The sequence below is a fragment of the Protomyctophum bolini genome (assembly GCF_963924005.1).
Source record: "Protomyctophum bolini genome assembly, chromosome: 14".
In the NCBI taxonomy this organism is placed as follows: domain Eukaryota; kingdom Metazoa; phylum Chordata; class Actinopteri; order Myctophiformes; family Myctophidae; genus Protomyctophum; species Protomyctophum bolini.
In genome coordinates, this window is record NC_137875.1 from 15,814,191 (window position 1) to 15,841,155 (window position 26,965).

At 44.8% G+C, this 26,965-nt stretch overlaps 1 protein-coding gene across 3 annotated transcripts in view; it reads right to left on the minus strand.

The window, feature by feature from the left end:
• Positions 1 to 26,965, minus strand: part of inpp5a (inositol polyphosphate-5-phosphatase A) — a 206,406-nt gene that overhangs the window by 81,669 nt on the left and 97,772 nt on the right. For all 3 annotated transcript variants that reach the window (XM_080782480.1, XM_080782479.1, XM_080782481.1), the window contains 3 exons: positions 15,635 to 15,698; positions 13,407 to 13,513; positions 1,176 to 1,228 (listed from right to left, as the gene is read on the minus strand). In XM_080782480.1, coding sequence (XP_080638606.1) covers positions 1,176 to 1,228; positions 13,407 to 13,513; positions 15,635 to 15,698 — 224 coding nt within the window. The remainder of the gene's footprint in view (positions 1 to 1,175; positions 1,229 to 13,406; positions 13,514 to 15,634; positions 15,699 to 26,965) is intronic.

Here is a 26,965-nt window from a genome sequence, read left to right on the forward strand (position 1 = left end):
AATGTCAAAATTGATTTTCCAACTACTTTTTGAGCCTGGGCTGATATAGTCTACACTCTCTAGAACAGGGTTTATTCTCCAATGTGTCAAATTGCCCATGCTTATGTTGACAAGGTGTTTGGGAGTTTTGTTTCTGAAAAGGACATACAAAATAAAGACATCAAATCACAGAACGGTAGTCAGATAACACAACATAAAACATACAGGCCTGTGTGACTCTGTGCCTTAGGGTAGTGGTTCCCAAACATTTTCATGTCAAGGACCCCCAAAATGATACTCAATAGCCCACAGACTCCCATTTGAAAATACAAATGGAACCAAATGGACCCGTTGGGGTTCATTTTGTTCCATTTGTACACTCAGAGTTACAAATACAGAAAAAGTAATGGGCGTTGAGTTGACATGAAAAAGGTTGAAAACGACTGCCTTAGGAGAATAGTGAAACAGCAATAATATACATTGATATAAACATTGCCCTGTTCATCAAATCAGTGGAACAGCAGCTAAAAGAACACCATCTAATCTCACAGAGGTTATTTTGCCAACATGCTCTGAATAGATGAATACATGCGTGATCTCTGTTATCCGTCTCTCTTCCCTGATCCTACACCTAACCATTCTTCACAGCGTGTGTCTCTGGCCTGTCAAACGTCATAGCCTCTATTAAACGGTTACCATTTCAGCTCTTTAGTTCTCATGTCATCCTTCTATTAGATTACAATCCCCCCACGACCACCTCTCAATCTACCGGACGGGAGGGCCCCCCGATCTCTCTCTCCCCCTCTCCGCTGGAAGCAGACGGTTGTATGTATTCAATCCTGGACAGGTTCAATTGCATGTAATGTTTTTTGTCATCTGTCATATGCAACTGCTTGAACTAACGTGATTACGCCTAATCCAATCCCCCCCGGCAGCTTCTATAGCACGCTGTCCGGGCTGAACGAGAGAGAGACACTCAACTGTCTCTCTCTCTCTCTCTCTCTCCATGCCGTCTGTGACAACTGAGAGAGAGATCCCTCCGCTATGGATCTGCTGCCAAACTCAACCTGACAGACACCGTTCAGTCTCGGTTTAAAATGGGAATGATACAGTTGTAGTGACAACGGGTTGGCTATACGTAGCATTCAAACAACAGGCAGCATCATGATAGGACATGATTGAAGGAGGGGACTCACCAATCAGCCAGGGCCCATCTTGTTCTGATGAAACCTTTCCTGGACCACTTGCACTGCGGGGACAGAAAAATAAGATAGTTAAAAATGGTTGCCAAAGAAATCACAAACCTTTGCGTGCATTTTTCTCAGAGATGATAGGAGCGCCCCTCACTTCACACGGGTGTGATGTATTTTATTTAAAGATACAGTATATTTGTATAGTATATTTGAAGGCAATTTAGTTTTATTTACACATGAAAGCAGAGTGATAAAAAAAAAACATAGATCTCAAGCTAGAATTCAACCATTATGTGCTAATAATATACATGTCCACCATTTTCATTATCCACATCTACAAGAATATGTTTGAACCACCTACTGTAGGCCATACATGGGAAACTGGCGGCCCGGGGGCCACACGCGGCCCCCACCTTCACTTAATGTCGGAATACTGATATGTTATTGATTTACAATTGTTACAATTCACATGCAAACTTGACCCGCTTTAATTACTTAGTCTAAATTAGTAGCTTGCTGAGTAGTATTACAACTTTACAAGTAATGTTTTTTATGTCCAATATATTTGTATTTAGTTAAAATGACTTTTCAGGATTCCAATTAAAAATAGCAAAACATTATTCAGGATTTCAATTCAAATATAGCAAAAATAGCCGATCTACAAGTTCAAAATGTGTTGTGATGCGACGCGTTTTGAACTAGCCAATCTACAAGCTCACAAGGCTGTGTGCTTGAGATCAGCAATTGTAGCTATTTTTGACCAATCCACACAGACCAAAGACAAACGAGCGCAGACAGACAGAGTTTCCTACACACATCCCAAAGCTCATTATAGGACAGATAAAAAATGCATACATTCAATTGGTCTGGTCTGATTCATGTGGTCATTTAGCCTTTTTGGAGGACATGGTTAAATCAATTAATTTTATGTCACGGTCAATCATTCACAATGACACTAGGGCATTCACTTCTAGTCATTTTCACTAGTCGACTAGTTGTTTAACTATTATGTAAAAAAGATCTACCTGATCTTGAGGCCTAGAAAATCGGGGGAAAAATGAAATTAGTACCAACAAGGTCAACTAGTGGATTTACTAGTCGACTAGTTGATTAAAGCCCTAACTGACACTGTACAATAGTTGGTCAAATATTAGCCTTCCCAAAAGGCCAGGCTCACGTGTCTAGAATGATATTCCAAAAATACGGAAACCATTTTGACAAGTGGTTTTAAAAAAAAATCACCTCAAATGAGAACCTGCAGGCCATGTGACTGAGTGAGCGAGCCGAGCGCTGTGTAAAATGTGCAGCCTATACAACAACAAGTGTGCAGCTGATTCGATCCACTACATCCCTACAGGCTGACTGAAGTGAAGATTCCAATCACAAGATCTCAAAGATGTTACAGCTCAAATGGCACATGATTTAACATGAAGCTAGTTATTAAGTGAGAGATAAATTGATGATGTGAGCGTTCCCATTTTGAATAATGTCTCTTTCCTCTCTCTCTCTCTCTCTCTCTCTCTCTCTCTCTCTCTCTCTCTCTCTCTCCAAGGTTCCCAACAGGGAGTTAACTGCAGTGATGAATAAACTAATTAGGGGCCAGGTCACATAATTACAAATTGACTAATTTTATTAAAATAAAAAAAAATGCGAATGCGAATGCAAATGCAAATTAAAGGGTTGAGATGTATTTGATTGCGCCTCACATCCTTCAATCTGCATTAGGACAAGATTAACTGTATCAAATTGAATTACATTAGCATACTTGAATTAATCTAGACTAGTGCTGCCCCCACAGAATGTATGTGCCCAATTATAGCTCCCTATCTCATGACTGTGACGTCAAAATGACTATATTTACTCGTGGGTCGTCGTGCGTCTAAGGTACAAAAAGGCATTTGTTATAATATTGTCGTGCAGCTTGGAACATTAAGGAAACGGCATATTCTGTAGGCCGGCCACACCGGGCCGCGTAATTGATGGACGATACACAGTGATAAAAATGGAATCAGTGGACGAATGAGTCAGACGAGGGTTATAGAAACAAATGTAAAGCGATGAGGAATGACTTAATAGGCCCAGTAATCAAATGTATGCGTTTGTAAGATGCTTATGTGCACTACAGTACATTCTAAGTACGTTCAATTCCGCATTACTTTCTTTTTTTTTTACCCCGCATGGAAGATTCATAAGTGGAGTTTGCGCGGGCCGGGGGCCGCGTACGCTTTTGGCCGCTGACATAACGTCGATAACCAAGTTGAAGAAAGAAAGTGGAAGGACGGTGTGGGTGAGGAGGAGGAGGGGGGGGGGGGGGTGGGTGAGGAGGAGGCGGTCGGCAGAGGATGAAGGGTCTGGCAGCGAGAGGGGAGCAGAGGGAGAGGGAGGGGAGGGGGGGGGAGAGGGGGGGGGTGGACGTACGGTCGCGGTCCCCATACGTGCAGCCAGAGACAGCCAGCCAGAGACATTTAATCTCGATTTAATTTAAAGAGCCATTAACTACAATCACAGCATTAAAATCCATCACTTCCCTGACACGCAGCCTCAGATTGCCCCATTTCCTCCACGTATGACTGATTGACCCCGCCATACTCATCGCTTGCTTATGAACACACGCGCACGCGAGCACACACGACACGTGTGCACAAACACACAGACTCACGCACACACACACACACACACACACACATACACACACACACCAGCGTTCACAGTAAACACCAAATCAACCCCATGGTGTCTCCATTTTGGTCATGTCATTATACCTGAACATTTTGAATTGTTTTTTTTTGTTTTTGGAAATGTGATTTTTAAATAAATAAAAATTGAATTAATACCAATCTACAAGCTCATAAGGATGTGTGCTTGAGATCAGCAATTGTTTTGCAATTTTTGTGCAATCAATCCACAACAGACCGTCCCAAGGTCCCCGTCAATTGGAACGAGCGTATTCAAAGAAGTCCGTTTCTTTGAGGGGTGTCTTTATATCACACAGTCCGAACACTTGTACGACACACAATGACATGAACCTCTCACACAATGGACTGGTCTCTCCTCCACTGTCCACAAGGACAACATGTCTCACACAATGGACTGGTCTCTCCTCCACTGTCCACAAAGACAACATGTCTCTCACAATGGACTGGTCTCTCCTCCACTGTCCACAAAGACAACATGTCTCTCACAATGGACTGGTCTCTCCTCCACTGTCCACAAGGACAACATGTCTCACACAATGGACTGGTCTCTCCTCCACTGTCCACAAAGACAACATGTCTCACACAATGGACTGGTCTCTCCTCCACTGTCCACAAAGACAACATGTCTCACACAATGGACTGGTCTCTCCTCCACACTCCACAAGGACAACATGTCTCTATATGTCGGTTGATATGAACACAGTCATGATTGTTCCGCTGCACCTGAGGCCAGAGCCAACGGTCTGACACAGATGCTGTCTGGCACCGCTTAATCTCTCCCTGAAACGTCATCGCCCGCCCCCTGACACACACGTACAAAACCACGCACACACACGGTCTGATGGCCTGCCCTGGCTATGTTGAGGTGTGTTCATGTGTGTGTGTGTGTGTGTGTGTGTGTGTGCATACGTGCTTGTGTGTGGAGGGGTGGCGGTGCAGTTTGGTGGGGTCAGAGGGGGGTTGCGGTAAAGGTCACAGGGCTAGAGGTGACACTGGGTGACCTTCCACAGGCCAGTGACGGACGGTGTGTCCCCCCCCCCCCCTCCCCGTGACAGTGATGAACAGCCGTTACACAGCAGGTCACATCCAGGGTGCTGCTGGCCAATAGGGAGATGGGACAACCAGAGTATAGAGTAGACCAACCAGACAGAGGGACAAGATGGAACAACCACCCACAGTAGTCCAACCAGACTGAGAGACAAGATGGAACCCACAGTAGTCCAACCAGACAACCATAGACACATAAAGGTAGAGGCCTCTTCCAGCTCTGGAAGAGCTCTGGAACATTTTACAGAGATTCCTTGCGAAGCTCCATCACCCCGATCAACGAACTGCAGCGGCCAATGAGGCATCTATATATTTATTAATATCTATGGGGACAACCACCCATAGACCAATCGGTACTGTACTTACAGTAAGTACAGCACTCACCATCATCAGGGGTTGGATTGGGGGTTAAGTCCCTGCATGCATCATACTAGCTTACTTACTGCACTGAAGTACAATTGGAGATATTTGTACTTGAGTATTTCTAATCTTCAGACCGGACAGAGGGGGTGAGGGGAGGGGGCAAGACTCATGGTAGGCATGTGTGTGTGCGCGTGCGTGCGGGCGTGCTCTGCAAGACTAGTCCACCGTAAGAGACTATATCAAAAAGAATCCCAATTACTGAACAAACCACTCCATATAGAACTCTGAACACTCCAGTGTCCATTGGAACTTTCCTCTTGCCGTCAAATGTCATCTGTCTCACTGGTACGAACACAGAGAGTAGAGGGGAGATAGAGCACTCGCCCCTCCCCTCCGACCTGCTCACCCATCCCAACCACTCTGCACCCCCTGTGATGCGGTTCACCACGCACACTCCGTGACCTTTCCTATATTTCAGCTCGGGAGAAACCAGGCCCCATAAATAACGTTACGGTGGGATGGTAGTGGTGGGTGGGTGGTGGATTTTGGGGGTGGGTGGGGGGCGGGTGGGTAGGGAGGTGCAGTACGGTGTGGGGGGGCGTTACACAAAAGGCCCCGTGACAGAAATGCACTGTGAGTAATATGTAATACACACGGAGCCTGATTGATTTGGACCCCGGCAGACACCTGCATTTATCTTTATTCCATCATCCGGGGGTCCCATCAAATAAGCGAAGACCTCTAGCAAGGGTTTATGAGACGAGACGGGGGCGTGATGCATGTGCGTGCGTGCGTGCGTGTGTGCGTCTGTCCCCGAGGGAGTGCGTGTCTCTGTATGTCCTCTGATTAAGATATACCAAATCAATGATGTGCAGGAGGAGCCTGTTATGTGCACCACCAGGCCAGTTCTGACTGATTCAACGGGGACAAAATGGGGGGGGGGAAACACAAAAAAAAGATTGAGCATGAAATCTCACGCCAGCAGGCCCCATCGTGCTGTGATGTGGTCAGTGGTTCCTAAAACTTTTGAGCCCGTGACTAAAAATTAGATGTTTGCCCCGGGACCCCAAACTAGTGAAAATGGCACGTCTACAAGATTGGCTAATTTCCTTATATGGAATCGTTTAGATCTTTATTGTATTTATTCATTAGCCTATGCAGAAAGAAATCATTGAATCTGTTTTTTTTATTTGTAGTTTATTTTTAAACTATGTTTTGAAATAATAATGATTAAAAACAGAACGTAGATAACCCAGTATTTGGGAAACTTGTGATTGTAATGATTGAACACACCTGGATGTGCACAGTAGTAATGAAAGCAGAAGAAAGGGTTACACACTTCACACTGTGGGATTATGGGAAGTGGAGTTCAGTATAAGAAGCGACGTCGAGGCTTCTCCACTTGAAGTGACTGAAGTAAATAGTCAGGGGATATTAATACAAATTGGGAATACATTTCTTGCGAATAATTTTCTTCACCAATGTGTTTGTAAGGATGTCTACTAACATATCCCACATTGGTTTGTATTAAACTGCCCTAGGGGAATTTTTGACAGCTGCTGAAAGTTGAGGTATCAACAACCAATATAAGGCAAAATGTTCTAAACTTCATTGTGCTTTAAGTAGCATTTGACATGTCAAACTAGGGGTTTTTTATGATTCTGAATCCATTCCAATCATTATTTTTGCACGAAAAACACGGCCATAGCCGTCATCACAAATGTGATGAGGTCATCACAATTGGGCACATTTGGGCAAGTGTCTATGGCCGATTTTAGCCCAAGCCGGAGTGTTTTTCGTGCAAAACTAATGCTTGGAATGGATTAAGAATCATCAAGCATTTCCGGGGGTCCCCAGCCAAAAACGTTGAGAACCCCTGGTCTATAGGGGCCGACGAGAAGACGACAAATTGCATTTTTGCGAGCGATGCCGATTTTAAACGACTTCCTCGACTTCTTACGTGTTCTGTATAGGCATCCAACACCAACATCCTGTTTCATGGCCTTTTCAAATCCGAGTAAAAAAAACCAAACGACATTATTCAGGAAGTTAACTTCCTCTCTGAGGGCAGTACTTGAAAGCAATCACAGTATCCAGTACAGTATCGCGCAGCAGCAGCACTATGGGCTCTAAGAGGGTATGAGAAGTCCATGCTTTTATGGACACCGTCACGGTGCCAAAACAACAAATACAAACTCATACGGATGTTGATATACAGCCTGTCGGCCATTTTCTCCCTTTCTGTTTTTTTTTTCTTTCTTGCCTCCCTACGGCTGTGTAAAACAATCAATAGCAAGGGTACATTAAGGTCTGGGTCGTATACTTTATTTATATAAGGCAATGACAAATCCTTATGATGCAATGGGTTTTTTTTTTGGGGGGGGGGGCGATGTATGTATTACTGCACCAAAGAAATAAATATATTAAGGTCCACAGGGAATTCAGGGCCGGTGTGTGCGTGCATGTGTGTGTGTGCACGCGTGTGGGGGTGGGGGTGTTGGAAAGATTGACGGAACAATGAGGAACGACAGGCCTGTTGAATCCATCACTTCAACCTTTCAGAAGAAATGTGCCTGCTATTTTGTCCAGTTCCTTCTGATTCCGCTTTTCATCTAATGTTCCTGCACCCCTCCCCTCCACCACCCCCACCCCCCCTCTTCGCTCAGAACTTTTACATATAGGGTGGGGAGAGAACTGAACTGCTGCTTGTTTCAGCCACACCCAACGTAGAGGACCATGCAGGTCACAGGTGGCTATAGGATGGAAGGTTGTGGGTTCGAACCCTGCATGCCTGGGGTCGACGACAGCAAGGGCATGCGGTCGCAACGGGTTCAGCAAAAATCAAATGGGTTCAGATCTGAGCCAAGTCTGCTGAGGAGGCGCGTCTGAAAGCCTGTCCTGGACGGGGTAAAAAAAAAAAAAATCCAGGGGTGGCGCAAGTGAGCGGTTTATTTCAACCGACCTGTGTTGTTATGACATAAATAACTCCCACGCGAGAACAATTATTTCCAATAAAACACACCGTAAAAGTAATTTACCGTATGTCAGCATGCAGATTTCTATTCAGTAGTGGCTGCTGTTGTCCATGTTAACCATTGTAAGAGAGTTCCTTATGTTATGTGTGGCTCTGCAAATTAATCTGCCTAAGTGCACCTGCACCTGGGGCTGAGGGGTGGGGGGGGGACATTAAAAGTATGTTCACAAACTGTACAGTGTGCGTATACAAATGCAGAGCAGACGTCTTGTGTGTGTTTAAAAATGCATCCTCTCCCTCAAGTGCTCTCCAACATTGTAAGTGGCAATCTTGTCTCTTGGTCCTAATTCTATAGTCTTTAAACTGCATTGCAATGCCGCACACACGCACACATACACAACCCCCCCACCCCAACATGATGTCATCAGCAGCATGCCTGCTGACACTTTCTTAATGGAGGACTGTAAAGATAACATATCATAAATGCCTATTCATTCATAGTCCCGTTTTCGGTGAAGAGAGTCATGACATTTCCGGTGGTCACCTCTCCACCAAAAACTATAAATAGAAAAAAAAGAAAAAAAGAAGAAAAAAAAAACGCTTTTTAAAATGTTCAAACGTATAACATTCAGTACATTTTCTGTGGTCTGGGGTTTTCTGGCTCAAACAAGTGCTCTGATTTGCCTGTGGACTATGATATAACAGTCCACAAATCCCATATATGACAATTTGGCCAGCAGATGTTTTGCCTTGTTTCCATTGCAGCTTAAAAGGCTTCAGAACACACAGTCTATTGGCCATTGCACTGGCATCCAACCTGCCTTGGTGGAGGTCTCTGACTCATGGCCGTCTGTAATACTGCATCCAACCTGCCTTGGTGGAGGTCTCTGACTCATGGCCGTCTGTAATACTGCATCCAACCTGCCTTGGTGGAGGTCTCTGACTCATGGCCGTCTGTAATACTGCATCCAACCTGCCTTGGTGGAGGTCTCTGACTCATGGCCGTCTGTAATACTGCATCCAACCTGCCTCGGTGGAGGTCTCTGACTCATGGCCGTCTGTAATACTGCATCCAACCTGCCTCGGTGGAGGTCTCTGACTCATGGCCGTCTGTAATACTGCATTACTCCAACACAGATCCAAATTGACTCCAATTGAAAAACAATTAGGGGACATTTAACCCATTTAGACCAGATTTTACAAATGTCTTCTAAATCATGACAGTTTTCTGAAAAACCCTATGTTTCTATGTCAGTAAAACCCTATGTTTCTATGTCAGTGGTGCTCAAATTGTTTCATGTCAAGGACACCGACCCCCATCTGAAAACATGTAGTTCCAGGGACCCCGCAGAAACAAAGATATGAGTTAAAAAACGTTCGCTCTGAAAGAATATTTATTCAAAGATTTGCGCCACATTTTCAAGGTTTTAAAAAAATAGCAAAAGTATAACATAAGGCTTAAAAACTCCAAGAGGGGTTCCCGTCCTGAATGGGTCAACGAGACCTCCACTTTGGTTGGCACTGTATGGACGAGGTTCGACGTAGCCGGATGTCATCTCGCCACGCTTTGCCTCAAACTGACCGCATGATGTGACCACGCCAAGCGTCCCGTCGGGGGGCCACGCCAAGCGTCCCGTCCCGTCGGGGGGCCCAGCAGCAGCAGCTGAAGGGACAACAAGGAGGAGGAACCAGGTTCGGGGTCCCCCCACTCCTCGCCGCCGCTGCCGAGTCCCGCTCCGTCCCAATCCGAGACCCCCTCCTCCCCTCCCCCATAATAGGATTCCTCAAAGCTTGCAGATGGATGGCAAATCTAGGCGGTTTCATCTACTAAAAGAGGGGCATAAATCATGGACGGAAAGGAAGCGGGGACGACGCGAGGGGTTATCGCCAGCCTGCCTCCCCTCATGAGAGCTTTGCATTAAAGCATTAGTGAAATTAATTCATCTTTCATAAGAGGTTTGAGCAGTATCTGTGATCTATGATAACAACCAATTTCTCACTACGGACGGAGGGAGAGCGACCGGCGGCGGAGGAGGAAGAGGAGGAAGAGGAGGGGACGAGAAAAAAAAAGAAAAAAGAAAGACAAAAAAAGAAAAACATGGGATCCTGATAGACTACACAAATCTACTCTTTTTAAATGGCCTCTAACATTATCTGGAGTGCTGCTCCCGCGAGCATCATCCTGGATTCATAACCCTAGCGGGGAAGGACGGATAAATCAACGCTGGTGGGGGTGGGGGGGGGGGCAAAACTTTTTCATCTGCACCCTGCACCCCCACCCCCCCAACCAACCCGTATATTGTGTGCGTTGTTGTTGTCCCCCCCCCCCCCCCCCCCACCCCTCATCCGCTCTCACCCTCTCTTAAGCGCAGAACAACGGTTTGCTGTAATCATTTTAAATGGCTCCGCGCCTCAATCAATGTAATTGGTTTTAGATCATCTTCAAAAAAATAGCGCCAGTGAGAAGACGCAACGCTGAGATGGCCTGCTGCTTCGCAGGCGTGTGTGTGTGTGTCTGTGTACATGCAAGTTTATGCACATCTCTGCTGTGTTGTTGGGAAGAAACCACTTAACTCCAAAGTGTTTCAGGAAAAAAAACGTATATATTTTTAAAACAAAGCAATACTGCCTCGTCAAAGTTGGTGTTGTGACTTTATATGTTGTCAATTACTTCCATGAGAGGGGGAGAAGTGGTGGAGTTAGTTGCTTTAGCAGACAGTTTGAGGGTCCAATGGAGTTTATAACGCCCCAAGCGTTTATTACTACTTTTCCATTGGTTCAATATTTTCTAAACACCACAAATAAACATACAAATAAAAATCTAAAATCAAAAACCTCAAAAATAGTCGGGTGGTTTTCATCCAGACAGCAACGATTATACATGTACAGTAGGTGTACAGTATGTGCATGCGTGTGAGTCGAATGTTTATATATGTACATGCCCATGTTTATGCATATGCATGTGTGTGTGTGTGTGCGCGAGTGTGTGTGTGCGTGTGTGTGGGGGGTCGTTCTTGTGTGTGTGTGTGTGTGTGTGTGGGGGGGGGGTCGTTCTTGTCTGTGTGTGTTGTGTGAGTACGTGTGTGAGTGCGTGTGCGTGTGCGTGCGTGAAAGAGACGGAAATTGGGGGACGTGTGTGTGCGCGTGTGTGTGTGCGTGTGTGTGTGTGTGAAGGAGGCCGTATCCATCTCCTTTGCATATATTTGCGGAGGTGGTCGCCGGAGCATGGTTGACAGATGAGCGAGGAGTGCAGGGATGACACGGGGGGGGGGGGGGGGTCTGGTGGTCTTTATTACTATATCAGAACGGTCTCCACTCAGCGCTGGGCTCCCCTCGCTCAGCGCCCGGCCGCGCAGCGGGCACGGGGCCCCCCGGTGGAGGAGGGGGGGAACCACGGGAACGGAACAACAACACAACCCAACGCGGCGGAGAGAGAGAGAGATTGCTCCACAGGAAACTCAGCGGACCAGGAAACCCACTTTTTACGTGTTTTAAACATTATGTTACACTTTAGCTATTGAGAAAATAGCAGATCTACAAGCTCGTAGCGCGGCACCGAGTGCCGCGCTACGAGCTTGTAGATCTGCTATTTTTTGAAAAGTCGTGAAAATGTTGGGCGCAAATCTTTGAATGCGTATTCTTTCAGAGCGAACGTTTTGAACTTGAATCTTTGCTTCCCTGGAACAACATATTTTCAGATGGGGGTCGGTGGCCAATTACATATATTTTTGGGGGTCCTTGACGTGAAAATGTTTGAGAACGACTGACATGGAAACATGTTTTGTTTTCAGAAAACTGTCTGATTTAGAAGACATTTCTAGAATCGTCCTCGAGTCTAAATGGGCTAAAGGAAGGAAGGAAGGTTTTCGCTCAGATTATTATTATTATTTACTATTCAACTCAGCCAAGCGTTGGTTGGATTTCTTCTTCTTTGGTGCAGAGGGAAAACGTTGGACTGCAGTAAAGCAATTTAAATAAAAATAAAGGAAGAGAAGAAACAAAACAAAAAACAGGACAAAAATAATACCGGGGATAAAACAGAAGCAGACGGTGCGCCCGCTGGCCTAGCGGTCCAGGCGCATGCCGCCACATATAGGCTCTGGCCTGACAGCGCGTCGCGTGTTCGAGTCCCGTTCATGGCGACCTTTGCTGCGTGACTCAACCCCTTCTCCCTCTCTCCCTCTTTCCTGTCAATCCTCACTTGAAACTATAAATAAAGGCAGAAAAGCCAAAAAAATTATAATCTTTTTCATGGTTTATGAAAAATCAATGAGAAAAATGGTAAAAGGAACTTCCATTACTGTACATTTCAGCAGAGTGGATGTCGGGACAAATCTAAACAGACCCCGCAGTTAGAATGCTTTATGGGGGCGTCGGCTTTTTAACTTTTGTTGACAGAAAATTAATTATCGTTCCCAGATTTATTTTTTCCGGTGTGCTATTTTTCAATCAGGATTATGCAATATAAATTGATTCCATAAAATGATTTGTGCGGCGAGAAGAAAAAAAGGGCAATAAATAGCACTGCCAAATTGGACTAATTCAGCAACTTTATTTACTTTCTATTGAAAGGTTATGAGGGCCATTTAGACCTGAGGCTGATTAAAAAACAGTTTTCTGAAAAACCTATGTTTAGATGTCAGTGGAGTGTTTTCATGTCAAGGACCCCCAGAATTATCTGAAAACATGGGTGCGTTCGGAAATACCGCACCAGAGCGCACTCGCCTATTAGTTTGCATTGCACAGTGCGCTCAGTGCGCTATTTCCGAACGCGCCCTATGTTCCAGGGTGAGTTAAAAACATTCGCTCTGAAATAATAAACATTTAAAGATCCGTGCCACATTTTCTCATAAAATAAAATAAATAGCAGATCTACAAGCTACGTGCTATTAGCTATACAGTATAACATAATGCTTAAAAAACACCAAAAGGGGTTCCCGCCCGGAATGGAGGGATGGGCTAATGACACTTTTCACCTCTTCATGTTTTTATGCCCGTCAATCCAAGCAAAGCCTTTTAAAACGGACCGCTGTCGTCCGTGCGTGTCGACAACACGGTGGGCTGACCAATCAGACACCGGTCCCCGTCATGTTGGTCAGCCAATGGGAGTAATGAATTAAGTGGCAGGATGAGCAAACGTTCACACACACCCACCTCTGGGAAGTAGTCCTGGGGAAACTTCTCCTTCTCCAGCATGGGTGTGCTTTCTAGTGTGTCTGAGCTGCAGCTCTCCTTCCCAACCACCTTCCTGAACTTCTTGGCTATATGGGGAGGGGGAGAGAGAGAGAGAGAGAGAGAGAGAGAGAGAGAGAGAGAGAGAGAGAGAGAGAGACACAGACAGACAGACAGACAGACAGACAGACAGACAGACAGACAGACAGACAGAGAGAGAGAGAGAGAGAGAGAGAGAGAGAGAGAGACAGAGAGACAGAGAGACGGAGAGACGGAGAGACGGAGAGACAGAGAGACAGAGAGACAGAGAGACAGAGAGAGAGAGGAGGGGGGAGTTATGAGTGTAAGGCAGTGGTCTTCAACACATTATTTATTCAGCATTTGAGCCACGGAACCACCATTTGATGAGATTTGAGAGTGTAAAATTAAACCAAGAGTTAAACATCTTTAAGGGTCCATTTGGTTGCAATCTCCATCATACAGCTGCGGACCACTGGTTGAGAACTACTGGTGTAAGGGGATAAGAGAAAGGAGGTATTATTTAAAAATAGATTAATCTTTTTTTGAGAGTCAGAAGAAACTCCTTAATCTTTTTTTGAGAGTCAGAAGAAACTCCTTAATGCCAGTAGATTTGAGACTACCCCCCCCCCCCCAGCTTCCCTCAGACAACTGCTCCACCTGCTGGTGAGGACGAGAAACGCAGCTGTGCCGATGCCAAGAAGGGCAAGCAGCAGATCTTTTACAGACCACAGAGAGCCACGTGATGTGGCTCTGTCTTTTGATTGATTGATTGAAATATTTATTAACAGTTTGTAGAATTACAGTACATTTCAAGCACAAACTCAATACAAAGACTGTTAACTGTGAGTGGACGACCCAATTAAGCATTACACTTGTTTACAACAGGGTCCACATTGTTCAATTCATCAAAACATTTAGAGACATACAAATAGACACTTCTATGTAGTTAAAAAACAGAACAGGAATTCATCATGTCTGTGTCCTGTTACAGGACACAGACAGAGCCATGTGATGTGGCAGTGCTGCTCAAAATGTCAATCTGGACTTTGCTCCACAAATAATTGAGACTACGATTCTCACACGATTCTCAACATATTCTATTAAAACACCAAAAAGGGGTTCCCGCCCAGAATGGGTTAAACACGACCTCAAAGTGCTTGACGTCTTAAAGTCTCTCTCTTAAAACACAAGAGCAACTAAAATGAACTGGACAGCCAACTAGTGCTGCAACGATTTTTGCTCAAATTTAGGAATTGAAATTGCACAGGTGTCTGAATCTAGATCTCAAACTGTTTTTCCCGATTAATTGTGCGGCACTGCCATGTGGTGGTGGTGTGCTTGCCTTTGATCTCCCCAAGAAGTTTCCTTTACTCAAATTGAAACTTCTCCAAATAACTACGAGACACGTTTATGTGTGTCTTTATATTTGGGAGCCTAGAGGGCATACAGTACAGCACCCTCTAACAATCAGTTAGACAACTTGGGATGCCCAAAAAGGAGGCAAAAAAGGCTGGCAAAGTATTGTGATGTCTCTGCTATAATTGGCGTGACATGCCTATAGCACCCTGAAAACACCACGATTTTGTGAGTGTAACTCTAAAATGCACCTATAGTATTTGTGTCATTGTAATGATTGTATGCATCTCCTTTGTGTGGACAAAAAGAAATGGTTAAAGTGTGTGTGTGTGTGTGTGTGTGTGTGTGTGTGTGTGTGTGTGTGTGTGTGTGTGTGTGTGTCAAGGGGTGGACCCCCCCCCCCTGCCCTGTCCTTCACTGGGGGTGAACGGTGCTTAATGCTGACTCGGGTGTAATAGCGAGACGAGGCGCCTCAACATCTATATCCCCTTTTTAATTAGCGCGGTGGTCGCACCCGCGGGCCCTCTGACACGGCAGGCTGATGAGACCAGCCGTAACTGTCCAATAACCTCGCAGTGCACACACGCGCCCATTACCGCCCGCCCCGAAATCTCACGAATTAAATCCCAATATTAATAAGCATTACACATTCTAACCGCCGGATCCTTTTACATTATCCTCAAAGCTAATCTTATCTTACCCTTCTGGCTTTTGATGGAAGTGGGGGAATAGCCCTGCAATAGCCTTAGGTATGTGTGTGATATGCAGGCTGGGATGAGTGTGTGTGTGTGTGTGTGTGCGTGCGTGCGTGCGTGCAATGAGGACCGGCTTACCTTTGAAATCATACTGCTGGATGTTTTTCAAAGATTCGTGGATAAAGTAGATACTTCCAAGAGCCTGCAGGAAGAGAGACGGGCAGTGCATTAGTATAGTGTCCCTCAGTCTGTCTGTCTGTCTGTACTAATATATCTGTTTGTATATACTGTATCTATCTATCTCTCAATCTATCTAGCAGAGATGGGAAAAGTACTGACATTCTGTACTCGAGTAGAAGTACAATTACTTGTGTAAAAAACTACTTTGGTAAAAGTAGAAGTAGTCATTCAAATAATTACTCGAGTAAAAGTAAAAAAGTACAGGCTCTGAAATGTACTTTCTGAGTAAAAGTACAAGTATTTTTACCGGATTTGCAAAGCCAACTGTAACCTCATATACGTCGAAGGCTATTAAACTAAAAAGATCCCCACCAAAAACACTGATTTGGCTGGTTGTGGTTGATCGTCTGATTCGCCTGGCTCGTCCTGCGTCGAGTCTGCAGTGTTGACCGTTTCAATGTCACTTTCCTCCTCAGTGTCGCTCAATTTTCTGCCTGGTTCGGTTCCGCAAATACGTGTAAACTATATCTCGTCTCATCTCACGATTAGATATGCATCTCGATGCACTGCCAGCGATACGATACTTTAGCGATACATGGAATCTCCTGGTTATACGATGCGATACGATTCACCCCTCTACCGATACGATGCGATTTGATGGCGATTCATCACAATAGAAAGGATTTATATTAAAGCTCTATTAATTTCCCAAAACATGTAAAAATGCATTACATTTCAATTCAAAGCAATTTATTGTTTTACTGTAGGTTAGTATTATAGCTCTGCATCTCAAACAACCCAACTTATAGAATTCTGTAAGTAAACAAAGGGTCTGCTCTCTGCTGGTTATTGTGGAATTGTTAGATTACTAATAATCATAGGCTATAGTATAATTATTATATCTCAAAGGTCAATTTGAAGTTTTGACAAGAGATTAAAATGTAATAGCCTATCGTTCATCAATTAATGTTACCAACATAAATAGAAAAGAAACAAATAAACAAAACAAAAATTACAGGTAGGTCACACTTGTAGTGCTGTCAAACAAGTCTATGTCTAGTTTAATCTGCAACAGTTTTATAATATAATTGCCTATGTATAGTGGGGGTCCCTGCTTGATCTCTCAATCTCAGCTAAGTGGTCCTTGGCTTGACCTGAAAAACATTGAAGTCCCTGGCCTGCATGTATTATTAACGTTTTAAATACATAGCAGATGTTCAAGCTCACAACGCGTCTCATCCACGCCCAGATGTGAGTTTGTGGATCTGTAATTTTAGGCGTGCGACACCGTCTTGCTGCATAGAACAGCAGGGGAAAGCTGGACAGTGGAAAGTTGTGAAACGGTTGTAAACTACTTTAAACGCAAGCAGTACACCCTGCTGTGGCGTTGTTGTTGTTGTACACGTGTGTGCAGACTGCAGAAGCTTTCTTTAATTACAAATTGATGATCGCGACGCAGATTCGCATAGGAGAATCAGTGAGAACAGCTGTGGAGTGTGGATCATTACCAGCACGCAGAGCTACAGTGAAAAGTCAACTGATCGACGGACAAATTCGGACAGCTATTTTATAAAGCTAAAGGTGGTTCTCTTGTTTAATGCGTGGGGCTCACTTCTGTTAGTCGCGGTTGCTCTTTATAGTCTGTTTGTTGTCTCAGTCTCAACGTGTCTACTCTGCACGGTCGCACGGTAGCTTCTGTTCACTGACTGTGTGCGGCTGTGTGCTGCCTGCAAGAAACCTTTTTTTTCCTTCCTTTTCTGATGGTACGTTCAATGCGCCTCGGAAACACAGGATAGGGTGAAATTTACCATGAAAAAAAGGTGCAACCATGGATTTTACCGATGCAAGCACTCCGCGAACGATGCATAAATAAGTACTCAGTAAAGTACAGATACTCAAAAAAAGTACTTCCCATCTCTGCTATCAAGCATGTCAAACGCAAGCAGAAACACATGAACACGTCAGGAAAGAAGATCACACTCTACATCTACCATTATGTCTCACAACTCTGACATTGGTCTTGAAGTCATAAACACCAGTACCGCAGTACGCACATACAGTACAGTACAGTACAGTATGACCAACACAACAGGTGCAAACTGCTGGCAGTACAGTAACATGGACCAGGCCGCTGTGCTGTGCTGTGCAGCACCATTCTTCACCACTAATAATATGGAGAATCAATTATCTGAGCCTTTCAAAAAAATAAGGACACATTCAAATGGACTTTTTGAATGAGCAAAAGATCACCTTCAATAGGCTTAAAAACTTAATTTCCCCCCCCCCTCGGCGAACAATTGGGGGAAACTTTCCCAGTTGGGCGGACGAGCCACTCAAAGCGTGTGGGAAGGGGTGAGGAAGTTGCGCCGCCACCCCGCGAGGGGGATTTGATGCGGTTCACAGTCCACTACACTCTGCTTTCTGTCGCCCTCTTTACATTTTAGGGGCCAAACGGAGGCAAAGCCGCCGACCTCAATCCTCTCAGTCTTTGAGAGATGGCAGAACCTTCGCCTGGGGATAAATCTGCCGTTGGCACAGCCAGCCACACAACTCTCACATTCTCTGTTTCATAATGTGCAGTGTTGTTTTCGTCGACTAAAACTAAGACGTAAAATGTTCGTCGACTACCTTTTTTCACTGACAAAAAACAAAAATTTAATTAAAACTAAGCTACGATGACTAAAACTAAGACAAAATATACTGACAATTTCGTCGACAAATAAAAACTGTCGACAAATAAAAGTGTTAGGAAGGGACTAGTGGACAAGTATAAGTAATTTTACACTTGGTTGCATGTTGTGAGCTTGTAGATTAGCTATTTTCAGCAAGTATAAAAACACTCATTACGACGGCATCAAGGCCCGCCAAAATACATTTTAGTTGACCAAAACAACTGTAGATTTAGTCGACTAAAACTAGACTAACACTAACACTAACACATTCCAGGTGACTGAAATGTGACTAAAACTAAATGAAGTTTCAGTCCAAAGACTATGACTAAACTAAAACCAAATTTTGCTGCCAAAAACAACACTGGCGCCATGAAGAGAATGCAGCAGGGAGGTGAAGGGGGGGGGAGTGAATAACGTTACGTAGACATGAAACAGTCACCATGTCATTAGTCTCTCAACTATTGTGTGAAACTACACCTCTGAAAATACGATACAGGACGCTGGCATTTCCGTTTTATTTTATTTACATTCCTGCTAAGCAGCGAGCGATACATGCCTAGATGATTTATATTTATATTAGGAGAAATCTTCAACCACTCTAAAGACAGAACAGAAGTGGGGGAGCGAGGAGGCTTCCCTTCCGCTTTATGGCTTGCTCAGGAACAGAGCCTTCCGTTACTGTCCAGACTACTGTCCTACTGTCCAGACTACTGTCCTACTGTCCAGACTACTGTCCTACTGTCCGTTACTGTCCAGACTACTGTCCTACTGTCCGTTACTGTCCAGACTACTGTCCTACTGTCCGTTACTGTCCAGACTACTGTCCGTTACTGTCCAGACTACTGTCCTACTGTCCGTTACTGTCCAGACTGTATGACGGAAGCATTTGGAAATTGCGAGAGGCAACACGTCTGGCCACGCGAGACTAAGACCATGTTATAAATGAGAAGTACAAGATGAGCAACAAGGCAGGAAGACGGGAAGGGAGAGAGAGAAAAAAGGATGAAAAATGTCCATGAAGTAGAGTTATGATACAAAGCCGGTCTGAGCAGTCATGTGACGCCAGGCAGGGTCAGGTACGATTGAGACGAAGAAGAGGATGAGGATATTATCCAATCAAAGTAGGGAGGAGACTGTGTGTGGATGACGAAAAGGTCTGAGGATTTATTTAGTCTAAAGGCCTTTTTCTGTTTTCTTTTTTATTTCTTTTTCTTTTGAGACAGCAGGACACAGACACCCCTTCTCCCTGGCAGTGGGAGGGAGAGAGAGAGAGAGAGAGAGAGAGAGAGAGAGAGAGAGAGAGAGAGAGAGAGAGAGAGAGAGAGAGAGAGAGAGAGAGAGAGAGAAAAGAGTTCGGGTCCCCCCCTCCCCATCCCCTTGCATTATTTATGAGCACCGGCACATCTTTGAGATTAAACATTTGCTGATTTGTCAAAAGCACAAACATGAGGTCCTGCCCATCTCCTTGACATAGAAGTTCAGCCAACGGAAAACACTGTCGCACATTTAATTGATGAGAACAGCGGCTGGCGACCCCAACCCCCCCCACCCCGCCCCGCCGTCCTATCACGCTCCCTCCATACCCCCCAACCCCCCCCCACCACCCCCCTCCCTCCCTCCCTCTGACTGAGGACAGGGAACAGGGGGCGGGGGGGGGACGGGGGGACGACAGCATCAGTCCAAGGGAGGACTCAAGGTCACCGCTTCCCACCGTGAGAGGACGGCTTCCAGGAAGGAAGGCCCGCCTCATGCATGCGCTCATTTGTGCTTGCTTGTCTTTATGTTCTCTTTCACCTCAAACTGCCAACGGACGGACGGCTGAGTGAGAGACGGAGAGAAGGAAAAGGAGGAGGGGGGGGGAGCGTAATTTGTCAAAATGGCGCGGCTGTGCTAATTGTTGTCTAGTGATACAATTCATCAGACTAGACTTTGAGATAAGGTGAGATACAACAAATTTGGGGAGAAACGTCAATGAAGAAGGCTAATGATTTTTCAGTACTATACGGTTAGTAATTAAAATAATATAATTAACATCCTATTTAATATTGTGCAAAATCCTCAACTTAAAGGCAGTGAAATAACAAAATTAAAAAAGGCCAAATTTTATATTGTTAGCTTCTTGAGAAAACAAAAAAACAAAACACAAATAAAAATAGTATCCAATGTGTACTTCTCCCCCTGAATGTAATCACAAACACACCTTAGTTTGACAATAGGGATGTCCCGATACACTTTTTTTAGTTTCCGATCCGATAAAAAAATATCGGTCCACCGACCGGGAATAGTGTTTATAGCTATCTATATCTATTTATATATCGTGTTGTGTTTATAGCAGACTCCTCACTCAAATGTGCACTTGCAGTTTGGGCAACTATAAAGCAAACTCCACATGCCCCAACATTTTATTTACCCCTTACCCTTGTGTCGGATCTGGCATATTTGCCTATACCGATATCTATGAACAGATATTACCAAATAATGGCCGATCCGATACTTTTCCGATACAGATACAGTATCTGGACATCTCTATTTGACAAGCTCATCTTCATAAACTTGCAGTATAACGTGGCATATGGAAAAACTGTTGATTTGTCATACAACACCACACTGTGTCTGTATAAGACATCCCGTTCTGTGCAATGCAATACAGTCGTCCGTGCACAACAAAAACTCTTAACCTCACTAAACCCCTCCATTACTTCCAGCCGTGTGCAACAGTACTGTAGCCACATTCATTTAGAAACGCCATCCGTTTCTCCCGCGGCGGGGACACATCGATCGCTCCGCGGATGCCCCCCGCGGTGAGCGAGACGGGCCAAAAATAGAATTAATATGACATCGAGCAATTTGTCATTAATCAACTTTCCAAATAAATGAATAAACAACCGTGGCTAAGTGGCTATCTGTGTAATCACAAAAATCTACTTAACCCCCCCCCCCAAAACCCCCAATAAATATTTATTTGACGTCAGGGTTCAAAACCTAGCAGCTGCTGCTCGTGTCCTCTCCTCTCCTCTCCTCTCCTCTCCTCTCCTCTCCTCTCCTCTCCTCTCCTCTCCTCTCCTCTCCTCTCTTCATGAAGAACCTATTATATTAGCAGGGCACAATTAATCCATTTGTCTCACTACATGACAGGCTCAAAATATTCATTAGGGGCCGTGGGCTGCGCTGACAGGCCATGCTTATCTTTTACCAGTAGCTCTACAATAGCCCCGTGGCAAGCGTATGTTTGTCACGTGCCACTTTATTGATTAGCTGCCAGACTCACTTGAAATAATTAAAAGTATATTTTACATATTTATAAACCCCCGCTGCCACGGCCGCTACTTAATTTTCCATTAGTAAAATGCAGTCTATTAAGTGTGGCCGCGAGGGCCGACCGGGGAGGTAAAGGGGGGAATGAGTAATCACTATAATTGTAGACGGAAAGACAATAACAGAGCCATAAAAGCCAACGTTTTATGACTCGTTCTGGCAATGCTATCTCTTATCGCCGTGTGGCGTCGGGGCCGGGCCGGGCCGGGCCAGCCAGCCGGACGGACGGCCCGACGCGGCTCGGGAGGAAAAGGACAAGTCTCAATGACACCAAGTGGTCTATCTCTCTCTCTCTCTCTTTCTCTCTCTCTCTCTGTGTGTGCGCGCACAAGGACGCCCAGTTTTACATGCATTAGTCTACGGAACCCCCTTTAACTCTGAGATTTGTACACTCTCAGAGTTAGACCCATACAAACTATCATTGAGCTGGGGACCCCCTGGAACTCCCTCAAGGACCCCCTTTGGGAACCACTGCTCTAGTCTAAGCTACCTCCCCCTGGCCAGCCGGGGCACCTGATGGAGGGGAAAGGAACTGGTGGGTAGAATAACGTGTTCCTTCCAAGCGCTATAAGTCCGGCTGGGGAAACTCCCCTTGCTGAAAATAGCCAATCTACAAGCCCACAATGAGTTGTGAGCTTGTAGATCTGCCATTTTCAGCATGCAACCTAGTGTAAAATATCTTGTCCACTAGTCCCTTCTTAACATTTGAGTCTAGTTTTTATTTGTTGACGTCAGTATATTTAGTCTTAGTTTAGTCATCATAGCTTAGTTTTCATTTAGTTTTCGTCGGTGGAAAAAGGCAGTCGACGGACATTTTTCGTTGAGGAAAACAACAGTCACTGCGTGGAGGACAGTCCAGTCCATCGGGCCACGCGCTCTGCTCCGCTGAATGCTTTATCGATACCGAGGGCTGCGGAGATGAGTTCCGCCCGGCGAAAAGAAGCAGGAATTCCGTGACCTCTGAATAGATTTTTCCACGTTTAATGTGAAAAATGAGCCATAAAGCAAACATAAAAGTAATAATTTCTCTGCAAGGTCGCAAACCCCCGGCCGCAGTCTTGTGCTGCATGAGGGGGAGAATCGGGCCAATCCTCGGGAGGCCTGACACACGCATGCACGCACACACACACACACACACACACACACACACACAGGCAGGCACACGCAGGCACACACACACACACACACACAGGCAGACACACACACACACACACACACACACACACACAGGCAGGCACACACACACAGGCAGGCACACACAGGCACACACACCATTAGGGTGTCGGTGTGCAACTCCTGGGGGCAATGCTCTACTGTCCCCAAGCCACTATAGCAAAGTGCTGGGTGGCCAGTTTGTGGAGTAGAGGAATGACCACACGTGTCTACGAGTGTATGTTAACTGGAAATAGATACTAAATACACATTCAGGAATATATGTATTTATTCAGTAGAGAAATGTATACATTTTCCAACATTCGTTGTTAATATCAATAATGATTACGGTTCACAACTGTGTCCTGTACGCGCTCATAACACTACAGTTGCGGTGAAGAAGAAAAAAAAACAGATTTTCACTTCCTATCTCTAGGTCGTCCTCAGACTTCCATTGTCGCGTCCAGTCATCCCGCTTCTCCATTCATCCCTTTGAACTGACCGAAGGATGGCAGGGAGCTCAGTTTTAAGCAGTTTTGGAGTTCATTCTACGAAGTTGGACCATTGACCGAAAAAGCTGTCATGCCCAACTCTGCCTGAGCCTGAGGAACCTTCACTAGAGCGGGTCTGATACGTGCTATTGTTCAGTTTCATCATGGAACAAATATAGTCAGGGACCATCCCAGCAATGGCTTTATATAAAAATAGGTGCCACTGCCAATGCTTATCTCGCCTCTCAGTCAGAGTTCTCGTAAAGCACACAGTGGTGGGTACCATAACTATCGCCAGTAGTCCACCGCAAGGCAGAGTGGTTACGTTTCTGCCTCCCCTAGAGAACGGTTTATTAAAAATGATATGGCGCCTATAGCCGCTACTCAAGGCGGACAGACAGTGTATCAGACAGAAGCATACACATCTGTGTGTCCTGCGTCCTACACCGGCTGACCGGCAGCAATCACACCAGCCCCGCTCACCACCACCACCCGCTCTGGGGAAGAACCAGAGGTCCATCCCTGTTGCTGCTTTTGTTGCCCGTCGGTCTCTACAGAGACAATTGGGTTTCTATCAGCTATGGAGGAGCTACCAACAACAATATAGCTAACAAAATTCCAAACTATACTGAAATCAATGAAAGATTACGCACATAACAACAAGCAGCTGCGGTATCTTGGCTTCAATATAGAACAAGACGCTTTTTTCCCTTTTTCTTTCATGTAGGCTCCATTATATCTGGTGCAGTGCTTGTGGAGTTGTGGTTCATGAGTATAAAATAAAGTACAAAATAAAAGTATGTTCGTTGTCATCATTTAGTGTGCCGTCTAAAATGCCAAAGTGTGCCGGCAAAGAAATGGAATGCCTACCTCGTATAGGCTATGCCTTACTCATAAAGAATTCCTGGCTCCGCACCTGAGTGACTAGCCGCTCATGGTTGACATGGACGATATTGGTTCATTATGGCGATACGGTACGATTCAATGATTTGAAATCGACAGTGACTATTTATCAAATATATTAAATATGTGTGAAACTTGTGGACAGTACAGGTTTTTAAGGGAAACATTTATTACTATGGATACAAATTAGTGGCGTCAAAAAATATTAATATGAATCGGTATTCGATTTTAACATTAACGATGTGACTGCATCGATGCACGTGTGTCTGAATCGGACTTTGGTTCGTTCCTAAAGTTATGAATCAGTCGATTCAACTAGCTGCAGGAAAAACACTGATGTACAAGCCCAAAGCGCATGTGCATTGCGAGAGGTAGAGAACTTGTAGATTTGCTACTTTCAGCGCAGGACGGGCGCATGCTTATGACGCTCTTAGCTATGCCACTGGTCAGACGGGATGCCACACGCAGATCCGACACAAATGTATTGCATAAGGAGAAAAGGAGGCACTGGAGCAACTCACAGTTCAACCCATTTAGGCTTCACGTTGAAATTAAAAAGAATTCATCTAAATCCTCCAGTTTTCTGAAAAACCTCATGTTTCTAGGTCAGTGGTGCTCAATATTTCATGTCAAGGACCCCAAAAATGATATGCAATTGGCCTCCGACCCCCATCTGAAAATATGTTGTTCCAGGGACCCCCCCCCCCAGAAGCAAAGATTTGAGTTAAAAACATTAGTTCTGAAAAAATTAATATTACAAATTTGTGCCACATTTTCACGATTTTTCAAAAGTAGCAGACTTACAGTATACTCTATAGTGGATTCACATTTGCATCCACTATAGAAAATCACAACAACAACATACTACTTATTTAATTGCCTTCCAGACAGCACATCGGATAAAAAGCCAAGGCCTGATTTCCAAACTCTATATCTCATTGCACAGAAATCCCTGGAGTTCCCTCCTCCGTCAAATCACGTACAGGCGCACGCACGCACGCACAGAAAAGGTCAATCAGATGTGCTGTCGTGAAGACGACAGGTGTTTCCATGTTATCAGGAACACATGCTTTATTGAATACCACGACATCTTTATAATGGTGGGGTTAATGTCTAGATAATACGCTCATTAGTCCTTAAAAGACAAACGTTCGCATATAGCTTCCATACATTAATACGCACTAGAATACGCTTTTGGATCTCTTTAAAGCTAAACACGTACCCATACGTTTTACAAAATTGTATTACATAAATATACGTTTTAGCGACGTCAGTTTACGGCAGGCGTGTACAGTATATGGCCTGAAACGGCATCCATCTTGAAACGGACGAGAGAAAACAAACACTGAAACAAACGGTCATCCGATCTCCATAGAGTCCCAGAATGGCCGCGATCTTTAGCAGAGTTTATCTCGGAGGTCATTTCTGATTATCCGGTGATCGCTACATCACCAAAGTCCCATCTTATCCCCCCTCTATCAGGACCCTCAGGCCAGCAGACAGGGGTCTCTTAAATATTACGGGGCGACCGTGCCTTTGCCGTCGCAGCCCCTGCACTGTGGAACAGCATTCCCTTCGCCGTTAGGTCTGCTCCCTCCGTTGAGTCTTTTAAATCACAACATCAAACTTTTTTTTATATAACACAAGCCTTTGAATCCCCCACATGAACTTGCACTATGTTAGATTACTTTGTTATAATTGCCTGTTTAATTATTGACTGTCTTCTGCACTGTATTGTATTGTATTGTATATGTGAAGCACTTTGGTACGATGAGTTGTTTTTAAATGTGCTATATAAATACATTTGATTTGATTGATACATACATACTGTACCACTTTCGGTCCAGCCGACCACACTATAGTACTTGCGCGCTCTGCTGGCGCAAGTAAAAATTTACCCCATCTAACAAGATGTTCAGTATGAACCAATTCCATCACAGGAGAGTGTACAAGAGTGTAAATTGACACGTAGACTTTTACAGTACTGCGGGACTCAAGACCCTGTCTGTCCTTGGAACAAGTTGACTGCAGACGGCTTCTTAAAGCGGCCCAAAGGTCCCAGACAAAGATTGGAAAGAGGGCCTGTTTATGGGGGATTGTTTTGGGTGACGGCCTCATTTCATTGCATTACCTCCACCTGGGTGTCGCAAGGTGGAAGCCATTCTCACGATGAGGAGCGCTAACGAAACGATGGCGTACCCCCCCCCCCCCACCCAACCACTACGGAACTCGCATCTCCCTATGACGAATCTCAAGATGTCTCCAATACACATAATGGACTTGGCAAGGCCCGGGGGTGGCCGGGCTTTAAACCGTTTAGACCCGAGACCACATTCTGCAACATGTAGAATAAATAATTTCATCACTTTTCTGTTTCTAGGCTATGTCAGTGATTCTCAAACTATTTCATGTCAAGGACCCCCAAAAAATTATATGTAATTATTTGGCTACCGACCACCATCTGAAAATATGTTGTTTCAGGGACCCCAAGAAGCAAAGAGTTAAAACAAACGTTCGCCGTGAAAGAAATAAGAATATATATTCAAAGATTTGCGTCACATTGTCACGATAAAAAAAAATTAGCAGATCTACAAGCTTGAGTGCCGCACTACGAGCTTGTAGATCTGCTATGTTTCAACAGCTAAAGTATTAAATAATGGTCAAAGTGGTTAAACACCAAAGCGACATAAAGCGATATAGCGTTTCCCGTCCTTAACGGGTTAAGGTTTCGTCCACTCCACTCTGTCATCCAATCA